Source organism: Eretmochelys imbricata, chromosome 10, assembly GCF_965152235.1.
Source record: "Eretmochelys imbricata isolate rEreImb1 chromosome 10, rEreImb1.hap1, whole genome shotgun sequence".
Lineage (NCBI taxonomy): Eukaryota > Metazoa > Chordata > Testudines > Cheloniidae > Eretmochelys > Eretmochelys imbricata.
The window spans coordinates 8,346,861-8,362,781 of NC_135581.1; the positions used below are offsets into that span (position 1 = coordinate 8,346,861).

General features: G+C 40.2%; 1 protein-coding gene across 1 annotated transcript in view; it reads right to left on the minus strand.

Annotated features, from left to right (window-relative positions):
* The window catches only part of USP22 (ubiquitin specific peptidase 22), a 188,601-nt gene that overhangs the window by 75,008 nt on the left and 97,672 nt on the right, over window positions 1-15,921 (minus strand). Inside the window, exons 3-4 of the mRNA XM_077827691.1 lie at window positions 4,783-4,896; window positions 4,204-4,248 (exon numbers count right to left, since the gene is read on the minus strand). Coding sequence (XP_077683817.1) covers window positions 4,204-4,248; window positions 4,783-4,896 — 159 coding nt within the window. The remainder of the gene's footprint in view (window positions 1-4,203; window positions 4,249-4,782; window positions 4,897-15,921) is intronic.

The following is a 15,921-nucleotide window of genomic DNA, read 5'->3' on the forward strand; positions in this document are numbered from 1 at the left end:
CCTAACATTCCCCAGAAATATAGCTAGATGTAGTGGGGGTTTTTAATTTAACTCCCCACTACCCAGAGAAAAACTTTATTTTCTCAAGAGCTGTAGTTGAAATTTGTCATATTAATTATTTTCTTAAAATAAAAGCCCCCAATGCTATGTTTCAAAAACATTTATTTTGTTTGGGGGACTGGAGGGTAGGGGGGAGTCAGGAGAGCCAGTAATCAACAGGACAGATTAGATGTGGGCACAAAGGTGTCTACAGTATAATATGAAATATGAAAACTACAGCAACAATAAAAGACCCAAGAGCTGACCAGCTAAAGGCTGCTGCAGCATTCTATGCAGCAAAGAGAAATTGCTATGCAAGGCTAGTTATAGTAAATCACAAAAGCATTTTGGCATATTAAAAAAAAAAAAAAAAAAGACAGGCAATCTATTCTAAAATTGAGGATTAAAGTCAATTAGAGTTCATCTTATTCTGTGCAGAATGCATATCGATGAAACAGTACTGTGCTAGAGAAAATAAATTATAAATCATACACATGAAAAGAAGATGAGTAGAAAATATAGCTGGAGGCTTACATATTCTGCATGGTACATGTTTCATTTTTAATAGCTCTTTGATCTTCATTTTCAGAAATAGCTCTGCCTGTCAGAAGTTACCCATCCAAAATGTTTGAGTCATAGTTACTCTTGACCCTCAAGGTTCCTGCATATGACTGAGGTCGCATTCTTGGATTCATGAAGACAACAAACTTCAAATCTACGTAGATTCATATATCTCTTTACTTTATTTGACTCAACAATTTTTAATGAAAGAGCACAAGAACTAACAAACACCCCTTCCCTTTTCCCAAGGTTCAGCATTAACGAAAAATACAAGGAAAATAAAAAGGGAAACTAATTACCATGTAATAGATTGAGGAGATTAAACAGCTGCAATGCTTTGAATACACTATACAGTATGCACAGGCAAATGCTGAATGAAGCAGCATTACAGAGACACACATATGGACAGTCCACATATGACAGAACATTGGCTTGCAACAAGCTTTTCAATAGACAGCTTCAGCAAATCTTTTCAGATTAACAATATTTCTGTATTAATTTATAACATGGTTTTGCAAGCAAACTGTCAGAATTTTATATTATTTCCAACATTTTAGTACTACCAGCTATTGGACTGGCCAGTTGCAAGCCTAAAATTCAGTTATGCTACAATTTAAAAATGACCAATTTAGTATACATTGTCAATAGGTATTGTACAGGACTTTGGTTAATTATTTAATGGGACTGTTCAAACAATAAACACATCCAGTATGTTCAAATATTGGTTTACTGGATAAGAGTGAAAATATTAACACTAAAGCCCCAATCCTGCACTCCAAGGTGGTTTAACTTTATGTGTGTGAAGAGCCCCACACAAGTCAATGGAACTATTTATATGCATTAAGTTAAGCATGTTGCCTGAGTGTTTGTAGGTTTGGGATCCAAGTGCTTAACAGCAAATCTGAGTCCTCAAGTAATTTTAAAGAAGTCAAGGTAAATAAAAGATCTGACAGCTTTGCAGGATTCTGGGTGAAGCAATTAAGTCTTGTTTAAGTAGTAATTAAAAAAAAAACAAAACAAAACACACACACAAAGTTAAATGCCAGGACAAACATCAAGAGCAAAACAGGTGTGACATCTCTTTTACAGGAAACCTCTCACTAGAAAGGTCACAAGTTTTGTTCCGCAATAGAGTTTAAAGCAGAGATAGGGAGCTGAAGGAAGCAGATTCAAAGGCTTCCTGTTCCCTTTACACTTATTCTTTTTATAAAATGTAAGGAGAAAATCGAGTGTGCCCCCCAAAACATATGGAAAAATTGATCCCACTCTTTGGCAGTGGTTCACATTTTCCCAGGAATGGCGGGGCGGGGGTATGAAAATACACAAGAGTGCACTAAAATCTGCAACATGAACAATCTTAAATAGACTGAAAATCTCAAGGCATGTACAAATTCCCACTTATGGTTAAGGGAAAGCAGTGTTACTATCGGAGAGAAAACTCACTGTTTTCAAAATGGTGTTGTAAAATAGGTATTAACAATTGCAGCTTGGCATATGAGATCTCCATTCAGAAATCGTTTTAAAGTTTATTTAGGTATTTTAATGAGTGGCCATATATCCAGGTATTTAGAGTTTTCAGAGGCTTTATTGGGTTCTAGTTTTTAAAATAAAATTTTTAAAAAAACAACAAAACTTATTTTGCAGGCACTCATTAATATAGATTAATGATTTTGGTATTCTGAAGTAAATCCAGATTTTGAACATTAGTTAGGAATTGAGACACACAGAATACCCAAATACATTTTCTTCTCCTCACCATTAAATATGCAAACATTCAATACTTGAGAAATATGGGAGAATTACAACATTAACACTGTTTTGTTGCTTATAGTTGCATCTAAGAATTGAGGATTTAATCTTGAACTATGGCTGGACTTGTGGGTCTGGCTACCCAGAACATCCTGTCTTCAACTTGTTCTGATATTATTCCAGCGTTTCCAACTCTAAACATTTTAATCACAAGTCTTGTGATATTCAGGGTTTTTCTTAAAGTCTCTTTTCCTGGAGTCATGTTATTACATTAGAATCTCAGCTGTCTTTAAAAAAAAGTTTCTAGCTCTCATGATTGTGGAGAAAAGACTGAAAATGTGAACGCTAAAAGCACAAAAACCAGAAGGCAAATACTAAATCTGAATTTACTATTCTTAAACTTCTGCATTTTTAAGCCCATCTCACCATTTGAAGTGTGCGGTGGAGGATGGAGACATTCAAACAGTTTCTGAGCAGTACTGTTAACTCTAGCATCCTATTTGGAGATTATTTATAACTCTGCTGTCTTTTAAATGACATGAACCACTGTACAGTGCAGGTTCTTGTGGCTGAGGAGAAGACAATTCTCTGCCGTCCCTCCAGTGTGCACATGTCTCTTCAACATTCCTCAATAAAATGTCTGATAAGTAAATTGCAGCACAAAGGGAAGTTACAAAATGAAACATTTTAAATGGAGAATCCTATGCCACAGCTTTAAAGAAAATATCTATACTGCATATTCCTGTACTTTAAATTCAGGAACAGAAGTAGCTACATTTTCTATCTTAACAGTTTATTACTGTTTTGGACTCCTGCATCTGAAAATGTGGTACATAACTCTTTCGGAACTATTCTAAAAATGCTAACATCTGTTGGAAGGCACACTGGTGTGTCTTGATTCAGAAAGTACAGAGGTACTGTTCCTGGGGACAGTGAAATTAAGAAAATGCTCTTTGAATTTACTCATTAAAATGGAGAGAAAAAGTCCATAAAATTACTATTGTGTCCTGAGCAACTGTTTTGCTCTCATAATTGATTAACTCTTGGGCTCAAGACAGCAAATTATAAACAGATTTGAGGAGTTATTAAAGATAGAGGCGCACAGACCAAATGCAAGGTTTAAAAATACTTTCCCAGATAATTGCAACAAAATACTTTGCAGGAAAGCATTTCATGCCATGATTGTCTTGTTCTAAGATCCTCTACTACCTTCCCTTCCTCTGACTGAACTGCTTCAAAATATACTAGTATGGGGCAAAAAGGAGAATTTGGGTTTTTTTAGCAGTAAGTCAATATGCAGCTATTGTTTCATGATACACCAAGAATGTTCCAGTTAAGGTCTGCTTAATATACGTACAGCTGCTACTCTTAAAAGATGTCTTAAGTTCAGGGTGGGAATAGTTTATTTGCATATCAGCCCCTGGCTAGGTCTATCACACTGGAAAGGAATGTCAGATTCATTAAGATCAGTGTATAATTGGGTATAAACGGTCTGCCTTCAAATATAGACTTCTCCACTTTAAGAAAAAACATTTCTAGGAACCACTGAAAATGGAAGATGTTAAGCTTCCATGAGAGATCCTTTAAAGACTACTGAGATTGGTTAAGAGAATCTCTACGTCCTCTCCCCTCCAAAAAAGGAAAATATTTGCTTTGGAGTAGCTCAATCAAGGAAAGGATATGCGAAATTAAGTACATTGTTATTACTGGACCCCTGGAACATAACCAAAATAAGAGGAAAACAATCTGCATTATAAAACTGGCATTCTTAACCATGATTCATGTCTAACATGGCAGGATAATCAGCAAAGGGACGCTTGTTAGTGAAGTGCGTCGCTAGCCCACGCCTCTTACCTGTCATTGTACACTGGTAGTGAGAAACCACTGTTGGGGTGAAGGCTAAAAAAGAAAAAATTAGGGAAAGCAAACTGAATAACAAAACAAATGTGTGTACATATATTTGTGTGTAAATATCTTTACACATATACTGTGTGTGTACAATCAGAAGATGGGTGTGTATGTAAACTGGCACATTCTATAAAAAAATCACAGACAAAGGTGGCATTTCATGTGAGGGGAACAGATTTCTTGCCTGAGATACCTAAGATAGTCTAAGAGGTAGATTGTTACATTTTCTACCTGATATAGATCTCATTCTGATGACATTAGGTAAGTTGTCCATGATCATGATAGAGGATTTTATATTATGTTGCAATTAAAAAAATAAAATTTTGTTATAATTTAGTGTGGTGCACATATTAAACTAACCGTCTAGCTCCTGGACAGCAATATCTATAAATCTGTCTCTCCCACAATCTGCACTACTGTCCCTAAAGATCTCTCTCTTCCCCTTACTGGTTTTTGCCATTGACAAATGGGAGGGACAGGTATGATTAAAAACAAATATAAGAAATTCAGGCATGAAAACCAAACCTTGTAATTTCCAAGCCTTCCGTTGTTCCTCTTTGGCAATTTGTTCCATGTCTTTGTCGTATATGTAATCTTGACACATAAAGCAGTATATACCCCCATACAAAAGGTCTATGGCTGCAAAACAGAAAGAAAAAAAAAAAAAAAAAAAGAGAGAGAAAGAGTGAGAGTTCAAATCTAGAATAAAGGCTTCCAGGTTTGGCATTCTATCTTCCATGTACCAATATCCTTCACAAAAATGTCTGTACACATAGAAATTGGAAAACCTGTTGGGGATTTTTCAGTTACAGTACAAGTTATTTAACTGTTAAAGCCAGAGGAAGAAGCCACCAATGATAAAAAGTGTTAGCTGGCTCAAGTTTGCCTTGTATTCTGCAATACATAAGTACAAGGCAAGATTCAAGTAACCAAAAGCCATAATTAAAGCAACTGATTACTAGGCATGCAGAGTTAGTTTTATACCACAATCTGAAGAGTTGATATGCTGGGGTGAATTTACTTTTTCTTATTTCTAAAACAGAAAACGCAGGTGTTTTTGTTCAAATTCATTAAATAACTTCAAAGTGTATATTAAAACCTGAATGAAAACTCAAACAGATCAGGCACTAAACATTCAAATACATTAAAAATTTCAAGTACATTTGTTCAGGCCAATGATCTTCTGCAAAGCTGTTTACTGCAAACGTTAGTTTTTCCAAATTAAAATTGAGAGAAAAAGCTAATTATGACCAATGTTACAAAAGTCCTCTTTCTTTCAGGTCAAATAGTGGCAGGACACTAAATAACTGAAAGAGCTGTAATAAAAGGAAGTGTCAGGTGACCAGGCAAAAAACATTTTATTAATACACTGGATGAGATAGAAATAAATTTAATAATTTTAATCATAGCAAGCTGTTGATTCTCAGTCATTCAAAACAGACCAAAACATAGTGTACTTAGGGAAGTGACAAAATTCAAATGGGTGCTGCCAAATGATGAATTTGCTAGCTCTGAACAGCAACAGAGCATGACTTGCATCCTTAGGACAACTGAGAAGAACACCACTGTTTTCCCTAAGATGCTGGTTCCTCCATTTTTCTGATTTTGAATTTCCTTTATTCCCAGCTTAAGGTGACAAAATTAAAATTATTTTTCTACAATGGAAACCATTATCAAATTAAGAGGATTAATAGGAATAGTTTTGACTGATTCTGTAGCAGATTTTAAAAACAAAATGCAACTGGGGTTGTGCTGCTCACTGCCCCCAGACAAAGCGGGGATCTCCTTCTGGGGTTCCCCCATGCCCAGTGCACCAGGGTTCATACAGTTAGTTCCCTGCCCTGCCCCAGCCAGTCCAGTCTGGGAGACAAACTGGGTGGAGTCAGCCTCTTGTAGCCAAGAGGCTCCATTAGCTCACCTAGAACTTAAAGTAGCATCATTACCAGAACTTTTGGAACTTCCTGACCAATTCTCCATCCTCCTCACCCCCGCTTTTCTTTAATTCTAGACATGTTTTCTTCCTTGATGATTGCAGGACATTTTCTTCAAACCACCTCAACCCTTTCCTCAGTGTCTCTCTGCTGCAACTTCACTCTTTATGCTCGTCATATTCCCCTTTAACCTTCCCTTCCTCCCCTCCCCATATTAGTCTTCCTTTTTTCGCTCCTAAGCTTTATTAATTCATCCTGACCCCCGATCACACTATAACTCACTATATATACTTTTAAAAAGGGAAACTTAAAAAAAAGGAATTGACATGGTGTTTACCAGCCATCACTCTGCTTATATGCTACATCTTTTCCCCATGCTTGTCTATCTTTTCTGTTAACATTGTAAACAATTTGGGGAAGGGACTGTTATGTTGTGTATGTGCCTAGTACAATGGACTCCTGATCCTGATTTGGGGCATTTAAACACTATCAGAAAACAAATTAATAATAACGACTTTATGAGAATATCATTAAAGTGGCTGAGAGTCTAACCTGAGGTCTAACCCAGGAACGAGACAGTAAGAAATGTTAGAAGGACATAATTAAACTGGAGAAGTAGTGGTATGAATTGTACAATATCAGTTTACACTAGGGTTGTACTTTACCAGTGTTATCTATTGTTCATTTTCTTCAGCAACAAACAAACAATTTTGAACAATGTATGCTATTAGCCATCCTCTTTCAATTAGCAATGAAGATGATTTACTTTAAACCTACAGTATTGGTTCTGATGCCAAAATCAGGTAAAGTTTTACAATTATTCAGGGCATAACAACGCTACAGGACCCTTCAGATCTATTAAGCACCCTATAAACACTAGCTACAGGAAAAGCTTTGTTATCTGACATGTTGGAGGAATGAGGGGTGCTGGTTAGTCAAAAATTCCGGTTAATTAAGAGTTATACTTACCAATGCAGGGACGGAGTTTGGGTGCGGGAGGTAGCTCAGGGCTGGGGCACAGGAGATGCGGGGTGTGGGCTCTGGGAGGGAGTCTGGATGTGGGAAGGGGCTCAGGGCAGGAGACTGGGGTGCAGGAGGGGGCTCACGGTGCTGGATCTGGGCAACTCTCACCTCGGGCGGCTCCTTGCAAGTGGCAACATGTCCCTACTGCTCCTAGGTGGAGGCGCGGCCAGGCAGCTCTGTGCACTGCCTCTGACCACAGGTGCCACCCCCACAGCTCCCATTGGCCATGGTTCCAGGCCAATGGGAGCTGCAGAGCCAGTGCTCGGGGAAGGCCAGGTTAGCGCCCATAGCCCCCTTGGCCATTCCTCCTCCTAGGAGCAGCAGGGACATGTTGCTGCTTCCAGGGAGCCATGTGAAGCCAAGTACGGAGCCTGCTGGTCCCACACCAACCAGACTTTTAATGGCCTGGTCAGCGGTGCTGACCGGAGCTGCCAGGGTCCCTTTTTGATTGGGCATTCTGGTGGAAAACCGGACATCTGGCAACCCTATTTGAAGATTTGTAATGGGAGATATCAGAAATGCCGGTTTCTAGAGCTTTATGGTTGGTAAAGTGCTGGATAACACAGCTTTTACTATATATTCAAACTATCATTAGAGCCAATAATCATGTAGTGCATAGAGAGTTTGTTTGCAGTTATATATTTGTCAACAATCTGATTCTACACAGCTGGGTGCCAAAGTACCAAAGCCAGTAGGGAATCCTGCAGGAGACATCCTTACAGAGGAGTCACTCCTCATTCAGAGCAGAGAGAAGAAAATCTATGGAATAAAAAAAACAGAGGACAACAAAACCACCAGGCTGGAAGAATTTCATAATCGTTTCAACGCTTGATTAAGAGCTCTTAAAGACAAGTCCTCCTTCAGCACCCCAATGTGCACAGTACAAAGTCTGCTGTATATACTCCAATACTTTATATAATTAACAAGATTATGGTAGATTTGGGGTAAATTATCTCAAGTACCAAGAAAACAGCTCAAACATACACACTTCATTACAACAGAATGGAAGGACAGGAAGTTATAATATTACTATTAAAAATAATGGACTTTATCTTCCATAAAAAGTTTTAATTGGCAAATAATTTAAGGTTAGAGCTAGAGGCTTTCAACTTAAATTAATGAGTAAAAAGAGTCATAGCAAGTATCTGCCTACCCTATCCCTATGGAAGTAAAATAAGCTATTTCCATTGGAAGGAATACTTTATAGCTTCCACTGTTAAACCACGTGAGTTCTCTTGCTACACATTTCTTCAGCTGCCAGTGTACACATCAAAGGCATTGTGATATAAATGTCTCCATTACAGTTCCCAATGAGGTCAGACTACTTTTATATACATAACCAAAAACTAGAGATTAATGCTATTCACATTCTTTGATTCTATTAATGCTATTCACATTCTAATGATTTCACATTCTTTGCAGCTGAAAAGTCTATTCCTTTAAAGCACACAACTCATTAATTAGCATTAGCTGAATTTATGTATGCACACCAAGAGCACAGTATTTTAGTGTTACTTTTTAGTACTTCTTTCAAGCATTTGTAAAAAGTGTGTATTAAAATTCTTTTTTTAAAATGAACAAAAAAATTGTTTTTTGTTGCATCAAATCATCATCAGGGGCCAGACTGGAAAAAATAAGTGGTTTTACTCTCAAAAGCTCTGCCCACCACCACAGCTCCACCCACAACTAAAGCACCTAGATAGAATGTTTTATTTCAGTCTGGAACCTAGCTGGTTGCATCAGTGCCTCAGGTTCCTTGCTAGGGTGCACTCTACTCTTTCTGGACAAGTTATCTGCTACTACTCTGGACAGGTTTCAGAGTAACAGCCGTGTTAGTCTGTATCCACAAAAAGAAAAGGAGGACTTGTGGCACCTTAGAGACTAACCAATTTATTTGAGCATGAGCTTTCGTGAGCTGAGCTGTAGCTCACGAAAGCTTATGCTCAAATAAATTGGTTAGTCTCTAAGGTGCCACAAGTCCTCCTTTTCTTTTTACTCTGGACAGCTTCTCCTCCTGGCTATCTGTTACCTGGCTTCAGGTAATGCTCTGGTGCTTTCAAGCCACTTGCAGGCAGGCACCAAGCAATCCTATCCTTCCTTTCCCAAACACTTTCCATTCCTCCAGTACCACCACTTCCTACTACTACTACTACTGCTACTGCAACCAGCCCTCCACTAGAGCAGAAAAAGAACGCCGGTAGCAGCTCCTAATACTGCAGCTTCCTCACAATAACCACCCACCCTTGTAAGTGGCTCTGGTGGTGATCCCTCTACTGGCAGCTGCTAGTAAGAGCATGAAAGCAGTTGACCTGAGCAAGGACTTATGCACAGTTTCAGACAGCTGCAGCGTTGAAGTTTTGCCCAGTGGCCAGCTGGAACTGACAAGGGTGGGGAGACATCAGCAGGGTCAGAAAGGTGTTGGGATAATGTATGAGCACATCCCAACTGTTTCTGAACTCTGATCATTACAACAACAGGATCTGAAGCATCAAAAACATAAAACACTTTAAAACTTGTTTCTTCTTAGATATCAGATAATTTGTTCTTTGGTTGCCACTTAATTTTCAAATAAAACCAATACATATTTTGTTTTCAAAAATAAAGGAAACTTTATCGATTAGTGCTTTTTGTGTTTATATTGTATACAGTTTTTGTTCATCTTTTACTCCACTATATGTGAACATTTGAACTGGCCGCAGCCCTTCCAACAGACAGGGCAGAAAATATGTTGAGCTGATTGCATGGAAACAGAAAAGAGTAATATATTGTAAATCCTATAGAGGAATATGTTTTCCCCCCTCCATATGGTTATTTTATCAGATTTGGTGGATGTAATACCCAGACTATTCTCCCATGTGTCCCATAAACAGTTATTTTTGTAGAATACAACTAAAAAAAAAAACCAGTAAGTATGCAAAACAAAGCCTTTGATAGTGCTATTAGATGAGTCGCAAAAGGGATAGCTACACACTTTAATTCAGTTTTACTCGGAATAGTGCAGGCAAAGTGCTGAATTTTAACATATAGGAAAGGAGGAACTTTCCAACATAATATTTTTAATATCTTCCATACTAACATTTCCCCCCTTAGAACAAAAGGCACCACTTGATACTACTACATTTGACAAGATCCTCAACTTGATCTCCTAGTACACCTTTATGTACACAACTCATAATAGTTTAGAGAAGTGGTGCCCAAACTTTTCCTGTTGCACCCCCTCTTACCAGCAATGGAATCTGTCCCCAATCCCCCATTACTGTACAGCCAAGGCTTCCTCAGCAGAGGAGTTTGGGCTGACAGTGGAGCTGGGGGAAGAACTGAGGTTAGAAGAGAAGCTGGCCTGGGGGCAGAGAGGGAACGAGGGCAGAGCTGGGCTGGGGGCAGAGCCGGGCTTGGTGGTGCTCTCTCCCCACCCCCTGTAACATTCCTGTGTTCCCCCCAAGTTCTGGAGAGTTCTGAAGGAAAGCAGCTCAGAGGTCAGTAGGGTTGCCACTTTTGCTTGCACGTATTCCTGGAGGTTTCATCACATGACATAACCTTTAATTAAATATTAATCTTTAATTCCTGGAGACTCCAAGACAATCCTGGAGGATTGGCAACCCTAAGTATTAAATTTATGGAGATGCATGCTGCCTCCCCCATTTTCTTCTTTGGGCTAACAGAAGTGTTGCATTTAGGCATGAGTTTTTTGTTTTGCCAAATGCATCTGCTGATGTCCCCGTGACAACGCTTAAGCGGAGAAATAGAGAGACTGTGGGAGTTAGGTTGCAATATATAAAAAAGCAAAGGTGACCACTTCCGAGTCAGTGGATCTCATTCTGCTCAGTCTTTCCATGCATTCAGGTCACACGATACTTGACAGAAACTCAACAAGACTGGCTCTGTACAACTCAACATGGACTACTTCACAGAGAAGTGTGTTATCTTTTCACCAGGGGGCTGTGTAAATCTTTATCATTCCAGTTTTAGTACGTGTTCCTGCAAATCAACCGTGACCACTCAATTTTTGTTGCAAAGTATTATTTATATTCATGTACTGCATAATATACACAGCAAGATAATATTCAGGTCTATGTCAGGGAACACCTCTTGGAAAGTTATTTGTTTTTAAGCAGACAGTAAAATAATTGAACACATGAGAGAAAAAATGAATATTAAAAAAAGTGTGATTTGCAAACTAATTATGAATATTGGCATACCAGGTGAAAACATGTTACTCTGGCCTTTAATGAAGAGAGCTCAGTGAGGGATCAAGCACAACAGAGATAGAATTGAAAATTTACTGACATCTTTATTTACTGACACCACACCTCTGTCCCCAATTATATGCTTTTCTCCTCCCACTATGCTTTACCATGGCCTCAAAAATGTGTTTGATACATACTCAGTTTGGTAGCTACACATCTAAGAAAGTTTTTTGCTGAGTAACTCCATAATAATCAAACTTACCTTGCAAGCAAAAAATCCCCCACAAATAAACAAACAAAGAAACCTACCACCCTAAACAGGCTTCAGTAGTGGTTTTCAACCCCAATTCACATGTGTTACAAATCTATAAAATATTTCACTTTTAAACCAGGAAAATTTTCATCATTTTTCCCTAAACTTTTTGAGTCACTGTAGGCATTGCCAAAATATATCATATATATTTTATTGCATCACAGACCTCACTCGTTCTATGGATTAACAATATTCATTTTTCTTGGAAGCTGCAAATCCATTTGTATGGCATGTGCCTTTCAGACCCAAGAGGAACAAATATAGTTAAAGGAGCATTGAAACAAACCTACTCCTCCAATATCCCTGTTCAAAACACCATTATCTGCATTCTATTTCCCTCTGGTGTTTAAAATACTACATTAAAGGATAGGCATCACTAATATAGCATAAAAATATGGGGACATGCTTGTCTGATATAACCATGTAACTCTGCCTGCATGGAAAAGAAAGCTAACATTGTGAGCTTGATGTCCTTCTTAAATGTTTGGAAACTACCTAGCACAAAGCGGACACTAAAGTAAATAAATAATAAAATTTTCCCCTCAGAAAAATAATCTGAGCCCATAACAATGCCTTAAAGAACTTATTTTCCTTTGCAAGTCATTGCATACATAACAGGTCCATCTTGCTAGAAGAAGTTACCAAAATTTTAATGTGGTCATGATCCATGGATCTCTCCTTTGCAAAATCTCCCCTTTATGAATTAAGTCAAGCAGCTATCAACTTTATATGTGTCTTCGTTAGTTCTAACTATGAAATACAAAAATGTAGCTCCCTCCACATCTAATGTAAGAACAAAAGCCATAATGTACTCTCCTGTTCATGTTTCTGTGGTCTGAGTTCCCTTATAACATTGATAAACTTGTGAGAGAACCAAAACACCACCACCACTAACACTAAATCAATGCCTTCTCATTCTATCGAGAGCCCTCAGTATTGTTACAGACAGGAAAGACAAAAAGGTTAATTATGGTTAATGCTGTGAGTCTTTCATGGAAGTCACGGATTCCGTGACTTTCTGTGACCTCTGTGACTTCTGCAGCTGCAGCGGCTGACCCCAGGGCTGCCTGAGGTGCTGGGGCGGCCCTGGGGCCAGCTGCACCGGCCGCTGCTCTGGCAGCCTGAGGCAACTGGTCGCAGGCGCTACACTGGAGCAGTGGCCCGGGAGCAGCAGTGGCATCCTAGGTCACCCCCGCCTGGAGGAGCAGCAGCGGTGGTGGAGCCCCAGGCTGCCCCCCCCGGCCCAGAGTGGTGGCGGCGGGACCACGGGCCATTCCCACCTGGAGCGTCACTGGCGGGGCCACGGGGCATCCCCACCCAGGAGCAGCAGCAACCACCAGAGCACCCTCCCCCCAGCACCTAAGATTTAGTTAGGGGTATTTTTAGTAGAAGTCACGGACAGGTCACTGTCCGTGACTTTTTTGATTATTGCCTGTGACCTGTCCGTGACTTTTACTAAAAATACCTGTGACTAAATCGTAGCCTTAATTATGGTAACCTTTTTACAAAATATGCATAGTCACTTTCATCTAATAACATTCCCCAAAACTCACCAAAGGTGTTATCCTTGACCAGCCTCCTGAACGACAATGCTCTGATATCCATTGGGAAGGACATTCCAAACTTTACTCCGCATTTTGAGGATTTGGTGTATTAGCACAATGATAGGCACATACTGGCCTTCTTCCTGCTTCCCTACCCACTGCTGAGAGGCTCGGAAACACTTTGTATTATTGCTAAGAATTCTCAGGTTGACTAAGTGAACCTCAGACCTTTAGCACAGTAAGTCATAAAAGGAATCTAAGCTTGTAGACAGATCCACCTGGTCTATCAACTGCATCAGAAATCTGCTTCACGATAGTCAAAAGGTAAGTAAAACTTTTGACGGCCTTCTCTTCCACGCTCTCGCCCCACTCTAAGTGTTAGGATATGGTAGGTGTCCTGTTGGCATAGAGAGGTGAGAAGCAAGGTTTCTCACACCACCCACAGGGATAGGAAGTCGCAAATTTCCATCATCATTTGTGGGTTAACAACCTACTTGAAAGCTCAATACTGCCCCCAGGCTATTACCAGAGTGATTAAATTGACAATACTAAAATTACAATATCATCCATTCTTCAAATTCTATTAACAGGGTTTAAAATATACATCTAATTAAGGTTGCTTTGAGTTACAATGAAGCTGCAAGGTAAAAAGCAATAGGAGTTACAATAAACACGCCTCCAGCATCTTCCAAAAAAACAAAAACAAAAAACCAAACAAACCCATCAAACGTTTTTAAAGCTTTTATATGTTTTTGAAATGCTCAAACTCCCACACAAACACACACCCCATTGCTATAGCAACTGTTCACTTATGAGTATGTCAGTGCTACATAGCCATTATTGTGCAATCCTCATTTCAAACAAGCATTGTCCCTCAAGTTCTGAAAGCATTACCACAGCCTATAAAAAAAGACACATTAAAAACCTGCTTCTCTCTCTACAGATTTCAGAGAAGCAGCCGTGTTAGTCTGCATTCGCAAAAAGAAAAGGAGTACTTTTGGCACCTTAGAGACTCACCAATTTATCTGAGCATAAGCTTTTGTGAGCTACAGCTCACTTCATCTGAAGTAACTCATCACTTCATCTGTAGCTCACGAAAGCTTATGCTCAAATAAATTGGTTAGTCTCTAAGGTGCCACTAGTACTCCTTTTCTCTCTACAGAAAAACTCACCTTCCTCTAGTCAATCTGACTACATGAAGGATTGTGGAATTCGATGGTGGGAGCAAAATCCATTACAGCACACTGAGGCTCTCCCTAGGTCTACATCTAACCGATAATGTAAACTGTGTATGAAACTTTACAACTGCTACACAGCTGACCCTGCTCACACAAGCAGGACAACTGTTTTGCTACATCATTTGAGATAGAGCTTGGGGAACAATGTTTTTCAGCCATTGCCAAAAAACTGTCTGTCGCTGAACCTACAGCCTATAAAAACAACCTAAGACTTCAAACTGCTGTACCAGGGATTGAACTATGGGTGGTGGGTATAATAGGCCAGGGAAGGCTAAGCCTTCCCTGGCACAGCCGCCCCCGAGGGACACCTGGGCCGCAGTGGCCCAGCCCCTTCCCCAAGGCCCCCTCACCCGCGCCACTTGTTCCTGCCACCACCTGCCCAGTGCATACCTGCACTCCACCTCCCCCCCCCCTCTCCCCCCAAGTCTCCGCTGCTCCCAGCGTCACTTCTCCTCAAGTGTGGGAGAGTGAGGAGGGACGCTGTGAGCAAGTAGTGGGCACGGGGCTCTGGCGGGGGAGTGAGATGGCTTGGCCAGGCACTGGGGCTGCCGGCTTGGCCCAGCGCTCAGGCAGGGGGAGCAGCAGAGCGGCTTGACTCAGCCAAGCATTGGGGCTGGCCTTTCATGGGGGCGGGGAGAAGGGAGCAGCTCAGCCTGGTGCTGCGGGGGGGGGAGGGGCGCGCTGGCCCAGGGTGGGCAAGCCGGGGCTCCTCTGGTCACGTAGGGGCATCTCACGGCTTCTCCTGTTCTGGGTGGGCAGATTTTGGTGTGCTGTGTGTGGGGGGATGGGGCCTTGGGCAGAAGGGGTGGGGCTGGTGGGCTAGCGTCCCCAAAGTGGGGGCTCACCCGCCATCCACAGATTGAACATTGATGGGTACAGACTTAATATAATCCTAGATTGTTTGGAAATTCCTGGGAAAGATGAGAAACAAAAGTTTGCTTGTGGCTTTCAGTTTAAGAGCTCTGTATAGGCTCGAAAGCTTCTCTCTCTCACCAACAGAAGTTGGTCGAATAAAAGATATTACCTCACCCACCTTCTCTCTAATCCTAGGACCGACATGGCTACAACAACACTGCATACATCCAGACTGTTAACAGTCAGTGACTGATGACCATCTGCCAGATTTCTCAGTTAACTGACTGGTACAGCAGTTCACTGCCCATCCTCCCAATTTCTTTTTAATTCTTTTAGAGCCAGGACTCCACCATTTATATATCTACCATTTTTCTACCATTGAAAATTTAAAAATAAACATAACTAAGCTAAGCTTGTTAAAAATGCATGTTGATCCAAAATCATTAAAAAAAATCAGAAATAAACTATATAGAGGAGAACCTAGATCCAACATTCAGATCAGTTGGCCTTTATCTTAAATATGAGATAACACTGATGACATAAAAAAGTGATACAATACCTGCTGTTTAAGGG